At 38.5% G+C, this 18,531-nt stretch overlaps 1 protein-coding gene across 1 annotated transcript in view; it reads right to left on the bottom strand.

Moving 5' to 3' along the window:
* Positions 1–18,531, bottom strand: part of FSIP1 (fibrous sheath interacting protein 1) — a 183,029-nt gene that overhangs the window by 2,932 nt on the left and 161,566 nt on the right. The window contains exon 10 of the mRNA XM_007940512.1: positions 413–926. Within this exon, the coding sequence (XP_007938703.1) occupies positions 413–926 (514 nt within the window). The remainder of the gene's footprint in view (positions 1–412; positions 927–18,531) is intronic.

Genomic DNA, 18,531 nt, shown 5'->3' with positions numbered 1-18,531 from the left:
GCATCTAGATAGTTGCTTGCAAGCTTTTAAGATCCCAGTCACTACTCGCCAAAGTAGGAGGTGGAACAATGTTTTGTGTAGTATGTTATGCCAATTGAGCTTGATGGCCCCTGCAACTATGGTCCCAAGACCACAGGTTCAACTACTCGCTCTCTCTGGGTAGCTGGCTATGACCAAGAAGTGACTACAAACTTGTCCCTTGTCAGCTCAACTATAGCCCTGGGAATTCTTACAGAAAATACAAATACACTTGTAGAACCATTGTGTGCTAACCCTATACATGGTCTTGGGTACACTCCCTGCTGCATAGACATACCTAATAGTTCAGCCTGCCCACCCATCAGGATAGTATTCTAATATTGAGATACTTAGTAAGAATTATGTGCCAAAATACATATTCTCCAAGCCTCACCTGGATTTGGTTTCTCTGGAGAGCTGAGATTCACATGCTGATCTTCTTCTGAGGAAAGGTCCACATTGGTGCCATATGATGGATCATCCAAGAAAGAGGGCCTTTTCAGTCTCCCAATGCCAAGAGTTTTTGACATAAAATAATCTTTTGTGTCACTAGTAACTTCATCCTTGGAAAACTGGAGGCATTTCATATTCTCTGCTTTAATGACAAGAGCATCTGACATGTGATGCCCACTCAAGGCTTTGGTGAGATAGTAGCCTCTAGATGTTTCACATTCTGCCTTCTCAAGGATATGTGAATCTTCTACCTCAGTCTTTTTCACCTCTGTTTCTGATCCAATTAGTAACTCAGAGAGGACTGATCTGGAAAGCTGGGGAAACTCAGATGTTGTATCCTCGATGTCTTTGTTTTCTCGTTCTGAATAAAGTCTAATGATGGATTTTTGTTTGCATATGCATTCATCCAGAAGAGAGTTTAACTGTTCCTCAGAGAGAAGTGATGTTGAATCTAACTGAGGAAACAAACCAAAAGTTTTCATAGTCAATTGACTGAATAAACATTTATTCATTTTTGGTAAGCCTCCAATAATGCAATATAGGTACAAGTGCCAAGAATCCCCTTACACAAAACACCCAAATATCCAAATAATTCATTTTAAAGTATCAAAAAGATCAGGAAAATAAGTTTGGAATCAATAATATACATGAAAATCCAGGTGAAAGCACTGAAGTAACTGACCAATTAAACACTAATCACCTCTCTATATACATGAAGAGAAGTAACTTAAGCTGAAATGCACATATTAGAAACCACCTTTGTTTTAAAAAGTCTCGGGACATCAAGCATGGAAGTAGACAACTTTTTTATAAGTAACCAGAAATCCTGTCATAATATCCACTAGATGTTTCTCTGTCCCCATTCATTCCTCAGTGGGAAGCCACCAGCACCCAATTCTTTAACACAAGGAAAACGGGGAAGACCACACCTGCCCATGGGGATTCATCACTCCTCTGTCTGTCCACAACTTTCAGTGGACAATACTGCTGAAGAGAGAAAAGGAAGGGTGGAGGGGTGATGCATCCTGAGATGTGTAGTTGCCTCAAAGCTACAGATTTAGGCAAAGGCTAGGGGCATTCCAAAAGCAGTGCATTCTGGGAGGAAGATTTGATCATACACATTTATTTAATGGCTGATTGTGAAAGTTATCAGGGTGGGTCTTTCTCCAAAAACCAAATTCTTAAGGATTGAAAACATTTTTTTTCTCCCTTAGTGTTCTCAGGAAATAGATAAAATAAATAAAACCAAAGTATAGTTCTATGTTCTACACAAATTCAACTGAACAGCATGCTACTTGAATTGCAACAAAATCTCAAAAAGGTATGGAATTTAAACATATGAAAATACACTGGAAAAAAATCTCTCTTTCCTAAAGAATCAAGGTCTTCCTGATGTATACAGATGATTGTCTAGGAAAATACTGATCTTCCTTTATGTTGTTGTTGTTATGTGCCGTCGAGTCAGCCCTGACTCATAGCGACCCCTCCTTGGGTTTCCAAGGCAGTATCACTACGGAAGTAGGATTGCCCAACCTTCCTTCCAAGGAGTGGCTGGTGGGTTTGAACCGCCAGCCTTCTGTGTAGCAGTCAAGTGCCTTAGCCACTATGCTACCAGAGCTCCCATCTTCCTTTATAGAGATGTGAATTACCTAGGAACAAGAAGTCTCCACAAGAAAACTTAATCATGAATAGCATTCACCTGAATTTCTACTTCAGCAAAGTAAATATATACATAGAGAGAGAGAGAGAGAGATAGATAATTGCCCTACTTTGAAAGTATACAGTGAAAAATAACGAACTATTCTGTATATGAAAATTACTGAGGAAAAAAACTCAGTTATTGGAACTAGTACAGTTAATTCCCCATTATTGTGTGATGCTTCTAATTATATAATTAGAATAAATTATATATCAGATATATATTATATATAATATTACAATATATAAATTATGTATCACTGATAAATTATATCAGTGAATTAAAATTATATTTAACTTCCCTATATTGGAATAGGAGCTCCGGTAGCATAGTGCCTAAGGCACTTGACTGCTAACCAGAAGGCTGGCGGTTCAAACCCACCAGCCACTCTTCGGAAGGAAGGTGGGGCAATCCTACTTCTGTAGTGATACTGCCTCTGAAACCCAAGGAGGGGTCGCTATGAGTCGGGGCCAACTCGACAGCAAATAACAACAACAACAACATATTGGAATAGTGCCTAAGGCATTTGGCTGCTAACCAGAAGGCTGGTGGTTCAAACCCACCAGCCACTCCTCGGAAGGAAAGTTGAGCAATCTACTTCCATAGTGATACTGCCTCGGAAACCCATGGAGGGGTCGTTATGAGTTGGATCCGACTTGACGGCAGTGAGAGTTAGAGTTGAGTATATTAAAACCAAGTTTACATAGTGTCACTATGAATTTGAGAGTAATAAGAAATTATCTGGGGATATATTCTTAATTAATTGGCATTCAAAATTCAGATAATCCACCCTAACATTAATACACATGTCAACAAACAAGAGTTGAATTATACGTTAACAAATTCTCCTATAAATGGTAGACATTTCAGGCATCCAGATGTGCACTTTATCACCATAATGCCAAGTACCAAGTATCAGTAGCTTTCCCTATCCCCTACTAGTCAACTAGAAAATGGAGGCAATCCTTGTACAGTGCTGTTGTTGTGTAAGCATGTGCTGTTACGTTGATTCTGACTCAGAGTGACCCTATTGACAGAGTAGAACTGCCCTGTAGGGTGTCCAAGGCTGTAATCTTCACGGGAGCAGATTTCCAGATCTTTTCTCTGGGGAAGCCATTAGTGGGTTTGAACTGTCACCAACCTTTCAGTTAGCCAGCAGCCAAGCACTTAACCAATGCACCACCAAGGATCCTTTAAAGCTTACAGCATGCAGTGTTCCCAGGAAGTCTCTTAGTCAAGTACTAACCAGGCCTTGACCCTGCTTAGCTTCCAAGGTCAGACAAGACCAGGTGCATTCAGGGTATGTGTGTGCTGTATGGTGTCAAGTATTTTAAATGACATTTTCAAATTTGCTAATGTAAAATTGCTTATATTAAGTAGACAATAACTCTACAATTTAGAAAGAGCCCACTGAGTGCCTTCCTCACCAAACATCCTCACCCAAGGCTCATCATTATGAAATCTCCAAACACTAGAAACAAAAGACTATCCCAAAATCCTCCAAGGAGAAAAACAGATCACATACAAAGGACCTGAAATCAAAAGGGCATTTGGCTTTTCAATAGTAATATTGGAATTTTAAAGACGATGGAGAAATACCAACAGAATTCTGAGGGAAAATTCATTTCAATCTAGAATTCTATACCTACCCAAAAAAAATAAATCTAATGGAGGCAGGATAAAGAAATGCAAAGAATCAATGATGAACTTTTCATGTTCTGTTTCTTAGGAAGCTGGTAAAAGATGTACTCCACAAAAACAAAGATGTAAACAAAGAAAGAGGAAGGGACAGAGTCCAGAAAATGGAGAATCTAATCCAGGAAGGAGCAAAAAGAAGTCCCAGGATGACTCCTGACCTAGAAAGAAATCAGTACAGTTTGGAGCAGGAGGATGTATTCTGGAAGAGGGGGTTCTGGTAGAAAAAAAAAAGAAAAACTGCAACATAGAAAAAAGGATGAGGGATTGAAAAAAGGGATGGGAGTTTGGTATATAATCTGTTGTTTGACTACTTCAAAAATAACATTGGTAGGATAGATGACTTATGGCTGATCTGATAATGTATTTGGGTAGATACACAGAAAATTAGAGAAAAGGCAAACAAAGCAATTATAACTCTGGGGAAAAAAGTTATACAGAACAAAAGTTAAGATAAGGCATAGATACACAAAAAATGAGACAAAACAAAATAAGATAATTATTATTAACACTAAGGCAAACAAAAAGTTCTATAAGAAAAGATACCATAGGATACTACTTGCTTCTACTGTGAATAATATTTGCACAGTCTAAATCATAATGTAAATATTGATGACTGAGGTAACCAAACATTGTGATTTAACTAGTTTAGGAAGTGAGGAGAGAGAAAAGTATTTAGTGTATACGGTTAAATATATAGCTACCATTATAAGAAGTCAATATATAATTCTAAAACTGATAAATTAAGAAAGCAAGTTATTAAGAAACCATATAGAGATAAATAGTAGGGGAAAAAACATCTAAAGGAATTAAAAGTAGTTGATTCTGGAGAGTAAAACTGAGGGGTAGGTATTGTGGAAGAGGCTGCCATTTTTATTTTAAAAAATTTAATACTTTTTCTTTAATTCATTTCTTTCATTAAAAAGAATTAATTTTAAATTGATTTAAAATAAAATATAAAAACAAAATTAACTTAAATATACTCCATTTTTAAATAAAAATTAATATCAAAATAAACAAAAATTTGAAATATTAAAATAAGATTACCAAGTGATTATAACTTTGGGCATCAGAACCTGATCTAGGTCTCATGAAGCCTAAGCACAAACCATTTTGGAGCTGGGGGAGAGAACTTTAAGAAAAAGAATAAAACATCACAAGTACAAAATTGGTATGAAAGTGAATTTCTTTTTTCAGAATGTGAAAAAGATCACAATCCATTACTGGAACTTTTGAGATGCAAGTTCATTTCTTATAAGGTCATTTACCAGAAATGCTTATATAGAAATATTTCTTCATTACAATCTGGCTTCCTCCCTGCACACCATTAATACAATTACAAGTGCTAAACTGGACTCATTTAGGGCCCTATCACAAACATCCCTAAGTATCTTTGATAGCTAAGGGACCATAACCCATACACTTTACCCAAATTGTTCTTGAATCTCCTGAGTTAATGAGTGCCATAAATGAAACATTCACTGTGCAAACACAGTCAAATCATCATCTGTTCAAGTACTTACCCCAAAATATTCATCTTTCATGCCAATTCTAATTTTCTAATATTTCAGAAACTAGTCATTATTCATATTATTTCAAATTGAGCCCAATTTATTTTCTTTCCTTATATGAAAGCCTCTCTCTTTCCATATTCATTTAGTAAGTAGCCCTTTTATGGGTTGTCTTTTTTATTTTAGCCAATATACACATTTCCATAGTTTAGAATCAAAAGTAAATGTATTGGACTCACCTATTACAAAATATAGATCATGCACTTGCTTACCAGAAGGTTAGCAGTTCAAACTCACCAGCCACTCCTCAGAAGGAAGATTGGGCAAACTACTTCCATAGAGATAACTAACAACTCACTGCCATCGAGTCGAATCCGACTCCTAGTGACCTCTTCTTGGGTTTCTGAGGCAGTATCTCTACAGAAGTAGACTGCCCAGTATTCCTCCCGAGGAGTGGCTGGTGGGTTTGAACTGCCAGCCATACAGCCTCAGAAACCCAAGGAGTGGTCACCATGAGTCAGAACTGACTGAACAGCAGTGAGTTTGGTTTCATTATTATTATTATTATTATTATTATTATTATTATTATTATTATTTTACCCCTAATGTTGACCACCATCTTGCTGGACTTGTGGGCACACTAGTTGATCATTTACAGAGCAACTAACATTTATTAAGCACTTAACTCTGGACCAAACACTGCTCTACCCATATTACATGTACAGATTCCTTTAATCTCCACAACAAACTTACAAAACTTGTTATCTCCATTTTACAGATAAAATACGGAGGCATTAACAAATTAATTCATCTGTCCAAGATCACACAGCTACTAAGTGGTGGGTCTGGAATTTGAATCCAGGGAGTCTGGCTCCAAAACCACTAGGCTATACTACCTCTCACTGTATCTGAGTTCTCCCTCTACCATTCTCCAACCATCCTTTTCCCAACTGATGCTCATTTTTCTGCCCAATTTCTCAGATATAAATACTCTTCCTGTAATATATTTTACTTAATTTTAGACTTCATTACCCAGGTTAGCTCAGTGTGTTATGCAAATGTGCACAGGGCCTTCTCTTTCAGATCATGTCAGAAAAAGGCAATCACAGTTCCATTCCCTAGGGTGCCCAGTGTTTACACTTCTCCACCCAGTTTGGGAACAAAATCGGATGAGAAGTGCAACTTGTAATTGCTGGAAATGGAACACAGATCATGGATTACCTCACTCCCATCCCCATCTTCCCTCCTAGCCTGTATATCTGGGGTTTCCCAAGCCATAAAAATCTCCAGTTATTTGGGCAGTGGATTTGTTGCAAGGAAATCAGGACTACATCTCTGGTGCAGATCATCAGAAAGCATACCATTATAAGAGGCAATCTTATTCTTTGATGTTAGTTTATGTCAGGTTTTATTTTCTTCCTCCAAACACTGAGTTCCTGAACACTTACCCTATAAAGCCAATGCCATTATCACAAGTGAGAAAGGGTGGAAAACCAGAATACCCTAAATGATTAACAAGGAGAGTATGGATGTAAATAGCATCCAATGACATCAAGTTCTACTTCAAAATAAGCAACCAGAAAACATTCCACCCTTTGCTTAATTACCAAGATATGCATTTACAACTCTCAGTGACAACCACCACTGGCAACACCTCAGCAGTAGTTTATTTTAGTCAAGGATGTTGGCCATAAGGAACAGAAATCCTTATCTTAAAAAAAAAAAAAAAAGAAGAAGGTATGTGGGGGGTTGATGAAGTTGTTATAGAATCTAATATAAGAAGTCATCTTATCTGTGTAAAAAGGAGTAAATAAAGTACAACCAGACCTTCTGAGGTCTGGAGATAGAGAGAGCCACCAGGAGCAAAAGTCACATGCTCCACCATTCTCTTTCTGTGTCCCTGTGGTCTCTTAACTCACTACTTGTCCAATAAATTCCCCTTTCTACAAACCAGTTTTCTGCTCATTAATGGCTTCTGTTCTCTCATAACCTCAGCTTGTCTTTGTAGCATGAACTGACCCCAGTCCTCATTCTACATGATCTGAAAAGTCCAGCACCCCCTAAAAACTGACTGTGGTCTCTGTGCTCTTTAGCTCAAATTTTCCAGAAAGATAATGCGCCTGAAAATCATGAGAGTAAAATGATTAGTGTTTGTTCACTTTAAAGTCTGTATCAATGGAATTAAGAATTCATAGAAAGAATGAGCTTCCTTTTCCTTCCCTTCCTCATTCCTTCTCTCTTTATTTGTCCGCCTCCCTCTGTTACATTCAGGCTACCACAATTATATAAAGACTAGCCTGGTGGGTCTACTGCCCTTAGGAGGCCACCCCAGGGACAAAGGGTCTTGGAGCCAAGGCCAATCTGGCATAATTTTTAACCACAATAGTCAGAGGCTATGTGGCCAGAAAAGAATCTGAACTCTAGCTGAAAGGGAAGCAAAGGTCATTGCCAGAGAAACAATGTAAAATATTAGGATTGAGGGTTGAGACAAGGCTGTAAACAAGAAAGTGAGTCAGTCCCTAGGTCAGAAGCAGGGTGGACCTGTGGACAGGGTGAAGTAGATCAAGGCAAGCAGTCATGAATGATGTGGTGTGTTGGTAGCCTGTTTTTATGTGGGGCCTCGTATGTCAGAGTAACTGTGCAGAACGGGACACCACTCTGACCCAGGGCACTTATCTTCCCCAACTAACTGGGCCAGGCATGTGCTGGAAGGGTTTGCATAATGAATTTGCCTGGTAAAAGGCTGCTCTGCCCCTGAGTATTTTGTATATGATTCTTCTCCTGTGGAACAGTGAGAGCTGGTCCCCAGGGCACAAGAATCCAGGCTCTCTGCTTCTATTTTCCAGTAGGAAAGGGATGGGGTACAGCAGGATCTCAGTGTGTATGGTAATGATCCTAGGGATGAAAGAAGCTGGAAGCATGACATGGGAGTCTCAATTTCTGTAAAATGAAAAACTGTATTTACAGAACTTCTAAATGATGAGGAATCAAGACAACTGCAACATAGAACAGACTGTTCTAAACTTGGGAAGAAAATTATAAATCACAGGGTAACCACAAAGAAAAATGATACACCTTCACATCACAATGAAAAAGAGGACAAGCACAAATATTCAACAAATACTAAAACAATACAATGAAGAAATTGATAACAAGATTCATAAACAAATGAGCTCAGCACAGAAAATTACATGGAACAAAGAAATGAGCAACACCACAAAAAAGCACATAACAAAATGACATCAACAAATTCATACTTGTCGATAGCACCAGCCACTCCTCGGAAGGAAGGTTGGGCAATCCTACTTCCGTAGTGATACTGCCTCGGAAACCCAAGGAGGGGTCGCTATGAGTCGGGGCCGACTCGACGGCAAACAACAACAACATACTAAATGTCTGATTAAAAGCACCACTCAAAAGAAGGAGAGTTGCAGGCTCTCTGTGCATATTTGAGCACCTTATCTCCAGCGACCTTCTGGCTGAGCTTTGTTTTACTTGGAGTGTGTGGGGCAGGGGTGCAAGGTTCCCTTCAATTGCAGAGCTGGCACCCAAACTTTTCTTTAGTAAAAGGAAGTGATAAATATATGACAAAATGGCCATTTCAGCAACTTGCTCAGAACAAAGGGAATCTGATCCAAGTGAACTTGCTGTCTCTACTGCTAGAAAAGAGCAACTGCTGGCAATCCTCACATGATAATTTTCTCACAAAATGAAAAAATTAGAGCCCCTTTTCTCTGTCACCCTACTAGAGATTCTTTTAGGAAAGTCAGTTAGCTCTCCTCTGACCACATCCGTACCCTCTCACTATGTCACCAATTAAAGCTGAGTTCAGGTTCTTCTACTAGTTGGTGTTTAATCTACTTCTGTATTCTTCCTTTCAAAGCTCAGGGCTCCAGGATTATCTTCTGTATGTGTGTCAATTGGTTTCTCTTTTCTTTGTTGAAGGGGGTCTGTGTAGATTGTCTACCTATTCCACCATCTTACTGAAAGTCTCCTTTTTATTTATTTTATTTTATTTTTTCTTTCCAATCCAATCACTACTTGCTAACAAGTTTAGCTGATTGCTTGATCTTGTAGGCCATCTTCAGAGAGAGCCCATGTAAAAGACTGTATTCCAGGGCAGTCCATCCAGGGGCAGGAAGGGAAGGGAGGGAAATTAATTCAATGGCTCCTGTCTCCCCTTGATCAAAATTTGCTCCAATGGGCCATTAATTCTCCTGCTCTTCCAAACTGACAGTGAGGGATACCTCCACTCATGCAAACAGAAATAAAATAGAAGAATAGAATAGTAGAAGAACCTGAATGAAAACAGTAAGGAGACAGAGGGAGCTACAGACTGTTAGCTATCCTGATGGCACGGACAGCCTGAATATTTCCAAGGACCTGAGAATTAACCTAGAAATTGGCCCTGCTTGTCAAGGGCTGCACGGGCAACTGTGCTGGTGGCTGATGAATAATAAGGGAAACAGCAAAGAAGGAGACAAACTGAACTGTGGACTTTTGGTTGTCCAGAAAGTGCAGCCACTTTGAATGTTTACAAGCAGTGGCCATTTTGCATATTTAAAGTGACAGCATTCTTGTTCAGATTCCAGGGAACAAGCATAGGCTCCACTTGCCAAGGACAGCACAGACATACGGAAGGCTGATGACTAGAAAGAAGATAGGTGGTGAGTGCATAAGTGCTACCAACTAGCAAATAGAGGAGCACAGTACCCTGCTTACTCAGGTAACATCCAAAGAAAACAAAAATCTTGGGCAAATCACTCCAACATACAATCACCAATTAAATATAAATACAACAAAGTCACAATGTCTTCTGGCTTGTGTCACAACAGACCATGTCACAATGTCTTGTGTCACAACAGACCATCACAGTCCACACAAAAGCAAGATAAAGCAGGAGAAACAAGGGACCAGGATACAGACCCACAACACATCCCTGAGGAAGAAGCAGCATTGGAACTCCCTGATAAAGAGTTCAAAAAATATTTAGGTATCTTCAAAGCATTGAGAGACAGATCAAGGAAAACACTGACAAACTTGAGGAAAACAGAGAGAAAACCCTAGAACAATTTCAGAAGACAATACAAGAACAAAATGACAAAATAAATGAAAAATTGGAAATCATACAAAATCTACAGATAGAAATCCAGAAGATTAATACTAAATTTTCAGAAATAGATAACACATTGAATAGACAAAGGAAGAGAACTCAATCAATGGAAGGCAGAATTAGCGAGATTGAAGACAAATACCTCAATACTTCTTTGGAAAGGGATCAATCAGAAAAAAGATCAAAACATAATGAAGAAAGCCTATGGTTCAAATGTGTGATACCATCAAGAGGAATAACTTATGTGTAATCAGAATTCCAGAACAGAAAGAGACAGATAAAACCACAGAGAAAATTGTTGAAGATTTGTTGGAAGAGAATGTCCCTGATATGATGAAAGATGAGAATATATCCATTCAAGAAGTCCAAGGAACCATAAACAGGATAGACTCCAAAAGAAAATCACCAAAACATATCATCATCAAACTCACCAAAACAAAAGACAAAGAAAGAATTCCTAAAAGCAGCATAGGAACAATGAAAAGTTACCTACAAAGGGCAACCAATAAGACTAAGTTCTTATTTCTCAGCAGAAATCATGCAGGCAAGAAGGTAATGGGATGGTATATATAAAACACTGAAACAGAACAATTTCCAACCAAGAATTATATACTTGGAAAAATTGTCCCTCAAATGTGATGGTGAAATTACATTTCCAGATAAGCAGAAATTAAGGGTATTTGTTAAAACTAGACTAACCTTACAAGAGATGCTAAAGGGAGTCCTTTGGACAGAGAACCAACAACAGCAAACAACAACCGACCATTAACACACATGATGACATAACCCAGAAACCAACCCACTTATGGAAGTATCCAAAGTAAACAAGCCTACAAGATTGTAAACATGGAACCAGAGACATCAACTGGCAAATGAGAACAACTAAAAACTAAAAAGAGGGTAAAAACTGTATTTACAGAACTTCTAAATGATGAGGAATCAAGAGAACTGCAACATAGAACAGACTGTCCTAAACTGGGGAAAAAATTATAAATCACAGGGTAACCACATAGAAAAATGATACACCTACACATCACAATAAAAAAGAGGATAAGCACAAATATTCAGCAAATACTAAAACAATAACAATGAAGAAATTGATAATAAGATTCATAAACAAACGAGCTCAGCACAGAAAATTATATGGAACAAAGAAATCAGCAACACCACAAAAAAGCACATAAAAAAAATGACATCAACAAATTCATACTTGTCAATAATTATACTAAATGTCAGGAGATTAAAAGCACCACTCAAGAGAAGAAGCGTTGCAGCCTAGATAAGAAAACATAGCCCATCAACATGTTGTTTACAAGAACCATACCTTAGAGAGAAAGACAAAAATCGATTAAAAATCAAAGGTTGGAAAAAGATATACCAAGCAAATGGCAACCATAAAAGAGTAGAAGTGGCAATATTAATTTCTGATCAAACTGACTTTAAGACAAAAAACATCATAAGAGACAAAGAACATTATATAATGATTAAAGGATCGATTGAACAAGAGATCATAAAAATAATACATATCTATGCACCCAGTGAAAGAGTCCCAAAATACATACATCAGACTTTAACAGAATTGAAATGATAAATAGATGATTCCACAGTCATAGTAGGAGATTTTAATATACCACTTTCAATGAAAGACAGAACAACTGGTAAGAAACTCAACACACAGAAGAACTAAACACTACAATTCACCAACTTGACCTTATAGACATTTACAGAGCACTTCATCCAACAACAGCACAATATACATTCTTTTCCAAGGCACATGGAATGTTCTCCAGGATAGACCATGTGTTAGGCCACAAACCAACCCTTAATAAATTTAAAAACATTGACATACTGTAAAGCATCTTTTCAGATAACAATACTATAAAATTAGAAAACAATAGGAAGATCAAAGGAAAAAGAGCAAACACATGGAAACTGAATAAACACCCTCCTTGAAAATGACTGGGTAGTAGAAGAAATAAAAAATGAAATTAAAAAATTTCTTGAATCAAATGAGAATGAAAACACAACATACAAAAATCTTTAGGACACAGCAAAAGCAGTAATCAGAGGCCAATTTATAGGAATAAATGCACACATCAAAAAAGAAGAAAGAGCCAAATCAACACCATAACCCAACATCTCCAAAAATTAGAAAAAGAGCAGCAAAAAAAGCCTACAGTCACCAGAATAAAAGAAATAATGAAGATTCAAGCAGAAATAAATGAAACAGAAAATAGAAAGACAATGGATAAAAAATAACAAGACTAGAAGTTGGTTTTTTGAAAAGATTAATAAACCTGACAAAACACTGGCAAATTTAACAAAGGAAAAGAAGGAGAGAACACAAATAGTACAAATAAGAAATGAATTTGGCAACATCACAACAGAACCAACAGAAATTAAAAGGATAACATCAGGATATTATGAAGAACTATATTCCAACAAATTTGAAAATCTAGAAGCAATGGACAGATTTCTAGAAACATACTACTTACCTAAATTAACACAGAATGAGGTGGAAAAGTTGAACAGACCCATAACAAAAGAAGAAATTGAACAGGCCTTAAAAATAATTACCAACAAAAAAAGCCCTAGTCCAGATGGCTTCACTGGAGAAATCTAATGAACATTCAGAGAAGAACTGACACCAATCCTATTCAAACTATTCCAGAACACAGAAAAGAATGGAATCCTCCCAAATTCATTTCACATAGCAAGCATAAACTTGATACCAAAACCAGGCAAAGACATCACTAAAAAGGAAAACTACAGACCAATATCCCTCATGAATACAGATGCAAAAATATTCAACAAAATCCTAGCCAATAGACTCCAACAACATATCAAAAAAATCATACCAAGTATGCAAGGATGGTTCAACATTAGAAAAACTATCAACATCATCCATCACATAAATAAAACAAAGGAAAAGAACCACATGATCATATCAATTGATGCAGAAAAGGCATTTGATAAAATTCAACACCCACTCCTGATTGAAAAAAAAATAAAACTCTCAGCAAAATAGGAATAGAAGAGAATTCCTCAATATAATGAAGGGCATATACGCAAAACCAAAAAAAAAAAAAACAAACCCACTGCTGTCGAGTCGATTCCTACTCATAGTGACCCCTTTGGGTTTCCAAGGCAGTAAATCTTTACAGAAGTAGATTGCCCAGTCTTCTTTTCACAGAGTGGCTGGCAGGTTTGAACCACCAACCTTCTGGCTAGCAGTCAAATGCCTTAGGTACTGCACCGCCAGAGCTCCAACAGCCAACATTATTCTCAATGGAGAGAGACTGAAACCATTCCCCTTGCAAACAGGAACCAAACAAGGATGCCCTCTGTCACCACTTCTATTCAACATTATACTGGAAATCCTAGCCAGGGCAATAAGGCAAGAAAGGGAAATCAAAGGCATTCAAATTGGTAAGGAAGAAGTCAAACTATCCCTATTTGCAGATGATATGATCCTATACCCACCAGCCACTCCTCAAAAGGAAGGTTGGGCTATCTACTTCTGTAGTGATACTACCTTGGAAACCCAAAGAGGGGTCACTATGAGTCAGGTCCGACTCGATGGCACATAACAACATGATCCTATACGTAGCAAATCCAAGAGACTCAGCAAATAAACTACTGGAACTAACAGAGATTTGGCATAGTGGCAGGATACAAGATCAACATACAAAAATCAGTTGGATTCCTCTACATCAGCAAAGTGATTGTTGAAAAGGAAATCAATATCATTTACAATAGCTACCAAATAAAATAAAATACTTGGGAATAAATCTTACCAGGGACACAAAATACTTGTACAAAGAAAACTACCAATCACTACTCCAAGAAACCCTAAGACATCTACATAAATGGAAGAACATACCATGCTCATGGATAGGGAGATGGAACACTGTGAAAGCATCAATATTAACCAAAGCAATCTATACGTTCAATGCAATCCCAATTTAGATCTCATCAACATTCTTTAAGGATATGGAAAAAACAATCACTAATTTTATATGGAGAGGAAGGAGACTTTGGATAAGCAAAGCACTATTGAAGAAGAACAAAGTAGGAGGTCTCACACTGCCAGATCTTAAAACCTACTATACAGCCACAGTACTCAAAACAGTCTCGTATTGGTACAATGACACATAGACCAGTGAAACAGAATTGAGAACCCAGAAACAGATCCATCAACCTATGGTCAGCTGATTTTTGACAAAGGGCTGAAATCCATGACATGGGGAAGACATGATCTCTTTAACAAATGGTGCTGGCAAAACTGGATATCCATTTGCAGAAAAATGAAACAAAATCCGTACCTCACACCACACACAAAAAGTAACTCCAGATGGATCAAAAACTTAAATGTGAAACCTAAAACTATAAAGTTCCTCAAGGAAAATCTAGGGCAAATTTATAAATAGACTGTCAAGCATAACCCAAAATGAATAAACAGCAGAAAATAAACTAGATGGATGGGACATTCTAAAAATTAAATTTTTATGTGCTCCCAAAGACTTCTCCAGAAGAATCAAAAGAAAACCTACAGATTGGGAAAAAATATTCAGCAATGACATATCTGACAAGGGACTTATCTCTAGAATTTATAGAAAACTCCAACACTTCAAGAACAAAAAGACAAACAATCCAATTCAAAGCTGGGCAGAGAACATGAATAGACACTTCACCAAAAAGGAAATTCAGGAAGCCAAGAAACACCTGAAGAAAATGTTCATGATCATTAGCCATTAGAGAGCTGCAAATCAAAAAACAACAATGAGATGTCATCTTGCCCCAGCACTAATAGCAAAGATCAACAAGACAGCTAATAACAAATGCTGGCAAGGATGTGGAGAGATTGGGACTCTCATACACTGCTGGTGGGACTGTAAAACGGCACAACCACTGTGGAAAGCAGTATGGTGATTCCTTAAAAAGTTGGAATTAGAAATACCATTTGACCTAGCCATTCCATTACTAAGTATATATCCTAAAGAAGTGAGAGCCAGGACAAGAACAGATATATGCACACCCATGTTCATCGCAGCACTATTTACAATAGCCAAAAGATGGAAACAACCTAAGTGCCCATCAGCAGAAGAATGACTAACCAAACTGTAGTACATACACACAATGGAATGCTATACAACACTAAAGAATAAAGTAAAATCTCCAAAACACACATAACGTGAATGAACTTGGAGGACATGACACTGAGTAAAATAAGTCAATCAAAGAAGGACAAATATTCTATTAGTTCATTATTGTAAAAAATCAATGAAAGGGTTATATATGGAAGGAAAATTTCTTTGTTGGTTACCAGGCTGGGAGGGGAGAGGAGGGAACACTGCAAAATTTAAAAAGGAAAAGAAAAAAACTCACTGCCATTGAGTTGATTACAACTTGTAGCGACCCCAATTGGATTTCTGAGGGAGTAAATCTTTTTGGAAGTACATTGCCCCATTTTCCTTCCATGGAGTAGCTAGTGGGTTTGAAACACCAACCTTTTGGTTAGCAGTCAAATGCCTTAGGCACTATACCACCAGAGCTTTTTAGATTGAAAATATAATCTCCTTATTTGTCTCACCTTTTTCCCTCCTTCTGTTTCCTAGCTACTGTTTTACCCAATTAATAGGTAGCATATAAACTCTTCCCTCAGGCTCTGCTGTTCCAGACTAAGGCATTCACAATAAGCAACAGCTTCCAACTGCTGGCAGGGCTCTGGAGGTGGCAGTTTGAGCTGCCCAGGGTGGACCTGGGAGCACAGGGCCAGTAGCTCCACCCCAGCCACTGTGAACTTGTCAGTGAGCCTCTCAGGATGGCCTGCTGAGCTACAGAGGCAAAGAAGTGATGCTTCAGGATCCTTGGGTTCATGGTTTAATAGCTGGCTCCTACTAGAATTTCTGGGACTGCCGTTACTAGCAGAGCACTGTCTAAAGGAGCAAGATCAAAGGAGAAAATTCTGGAGGCCTGGAAGGACACTTCCCAGACGCAGTCACAGGCAGCAGAGTTGAAGGGAAAATACAAATTGTAGCCAGGGAGAGAAAGCCAACGTCAAAACGTAGGAGGCAGTTTGAGTGTCAAGATAAACCGAAATTATAAGTAAGGATTACAAGTAAGCAGTGTAAAAGAGGTCAAGGCATGTTGTTCAAGACTAAGGCTTAAAGGGAAGCCTGCTTTTATTCTGGCTGGGCAGAGTACAAGACCAGGCCTCAGGCCCAGAAGGAGTTAGCAGAAGCAGATTCTAACATGTCAGCACCCACCATGGAACCCAAATGAGGGATTAGGGAGCCATGCAAACATGACATTCTTCCACATTCACATCCATCTCCAGCACTCTTTATCCCTGCCATTTTCCCCCTGCTGTTTCTATTCCATTTGGTAAAGTTCTCCATAAGAAGTATTCCTTAGGCTTAAATACTACCATTTTGAAAGAATAGAAATCCCCAAATGGAAAGTAAATACCAGGATAGAGTAGCAGAAGGAGTCAGATACCGCTAAATTCAACCCCAGCTGTGCCACTCCCCAGCTAATTGATGTTAGGAAACTTATTGACCTCTCAAAGCCTCTAATCTATAAAATAAAAATACTAACAACTAGCTGACTCCTAACAACTAGTTGTGAGGAATACTAACAATCTGCAGTGAACATGACGAACACATGATGCTGCTAACACCATGCCTGATGCAGAAGAGTAGGCCTTCAGTCAATGTCAAACCACCAATAGCAAAATTAAACTTCAATTTGAGAAGCTGACAGCAGTAGTGACTGGATGATCACAGTGGTATGTGAGTGGTCCCTCTCAGGAAGTTATGAACTGAAGTCTACACATTCCAAGTTCAATTGGTACCTTCCCTTGAGGGTCTCTCTGGGGTAGCAGGAATGAAGTTTTGCAGATAATCTCACAAGTAATAATTTATAATAAGTAAAATGTCATGTGTACCATAGAGGATTAGTGTGGGGAGTACAAGGAAGATTGGGCAATCGACTTCCATAGGGATACCACCTCGGAAACCCAGGAAGGGGTCACTATGAGTTGAATCGACTCAACGGCAGTGAGGTTGGTTGGTTACAGGGACCGTTAGAAGCTAGGAGAGAGCACTTCAGAAAGAAAGATGGAGCGTGAATCCCTACCACCCCTATGGGATGTGGCTGACATAACTTAATCTTCAGTACCCTGAGTGGTACAAAATGGTTAACATGCTCAGGTGCTAACTAAAAGGCTGGAGGTTCAAGTCCACCCAGAGTCACCTCAGAACAAAGGCCTGGTGATCTACTTCTGAAAAACCAGCCATTGAAAATCCTGTGAGCACAGTTCTATTCTAATACGTATGGAGTCACCATGAGGCAGAATTGACCCAACGGCAAGTGGTGGTTACCCAGAAATGGTCTGGTTTCTAGATACTTTTATCTTTGCTCAAAATAACCAATGTCAGTATTCAAGGTGAGTTTTGTGAGACACAGGGATATAGGTAAAACAGGTTTAGCCCCTTGTTTCATGTGCATGCAGGCACACAGATACACAACGCTTTTCTCTTTCACCAGTCCTCTCTTTTTTCTGCTCTCTTCCCTCACACATCTGAGTAACTGTCCCCTCAGCCTTCTCCACCTGGGCACACCCCTCCTCAAGCAGTAGCTTCAATTACAAACTTGTTAAATTTTCCTATCGCCCTCACATCAAAACTTCACCTCACCTGAGACATGTTTCCTCATTCCTCACACCTAAAACGATGCAATCTAGGTCAATGTATAACCACCGCCACCCACCCCCAACAAGGAACAAACTTGGCATTTCATAGGAGCCTCTTCAAATCAGAACGACTTGAGGTGACTAAGAATAAGAATTCCAGCCCCATAGCTGGATGGTAGAAAAATATTGAGGAGGTGTAACTTTTAGTACCCCTCAAATCTGGCCACACAGTACAGGAGTTAAGTCTAGTCAGTTCCACAAATTGTCAGTCCTGTCGAATCTCATCAGATCTTATTTTCCTCTTGGGTGTGAATCTAGCGCCATAGAGTTAAACCCATATTTAACT

This window comes from Orycteropus afer, unplaced genomic scaffold (genome assembly GCF_000298275.1).
Source record: "Orycteropus afer afer isolate SDZICR_OR568_19922 unplaced genomic scaffold, OryAfe1.0 scaffold00068, whole genome shotgun sequence".
In the NCBI taxonomy this organism is placed as follows: domain Eukaryota; kingdom Metazoa; phylum Chordata; class Mammalia; order Tubulidentata; family Orycteropodidae; genus Orycteropus; species Orycteropus afer.
Note: the sequence above shows the minus strand (reverse complement) of the source record. Positions and strands in the feature narration are given on the sequence as shown.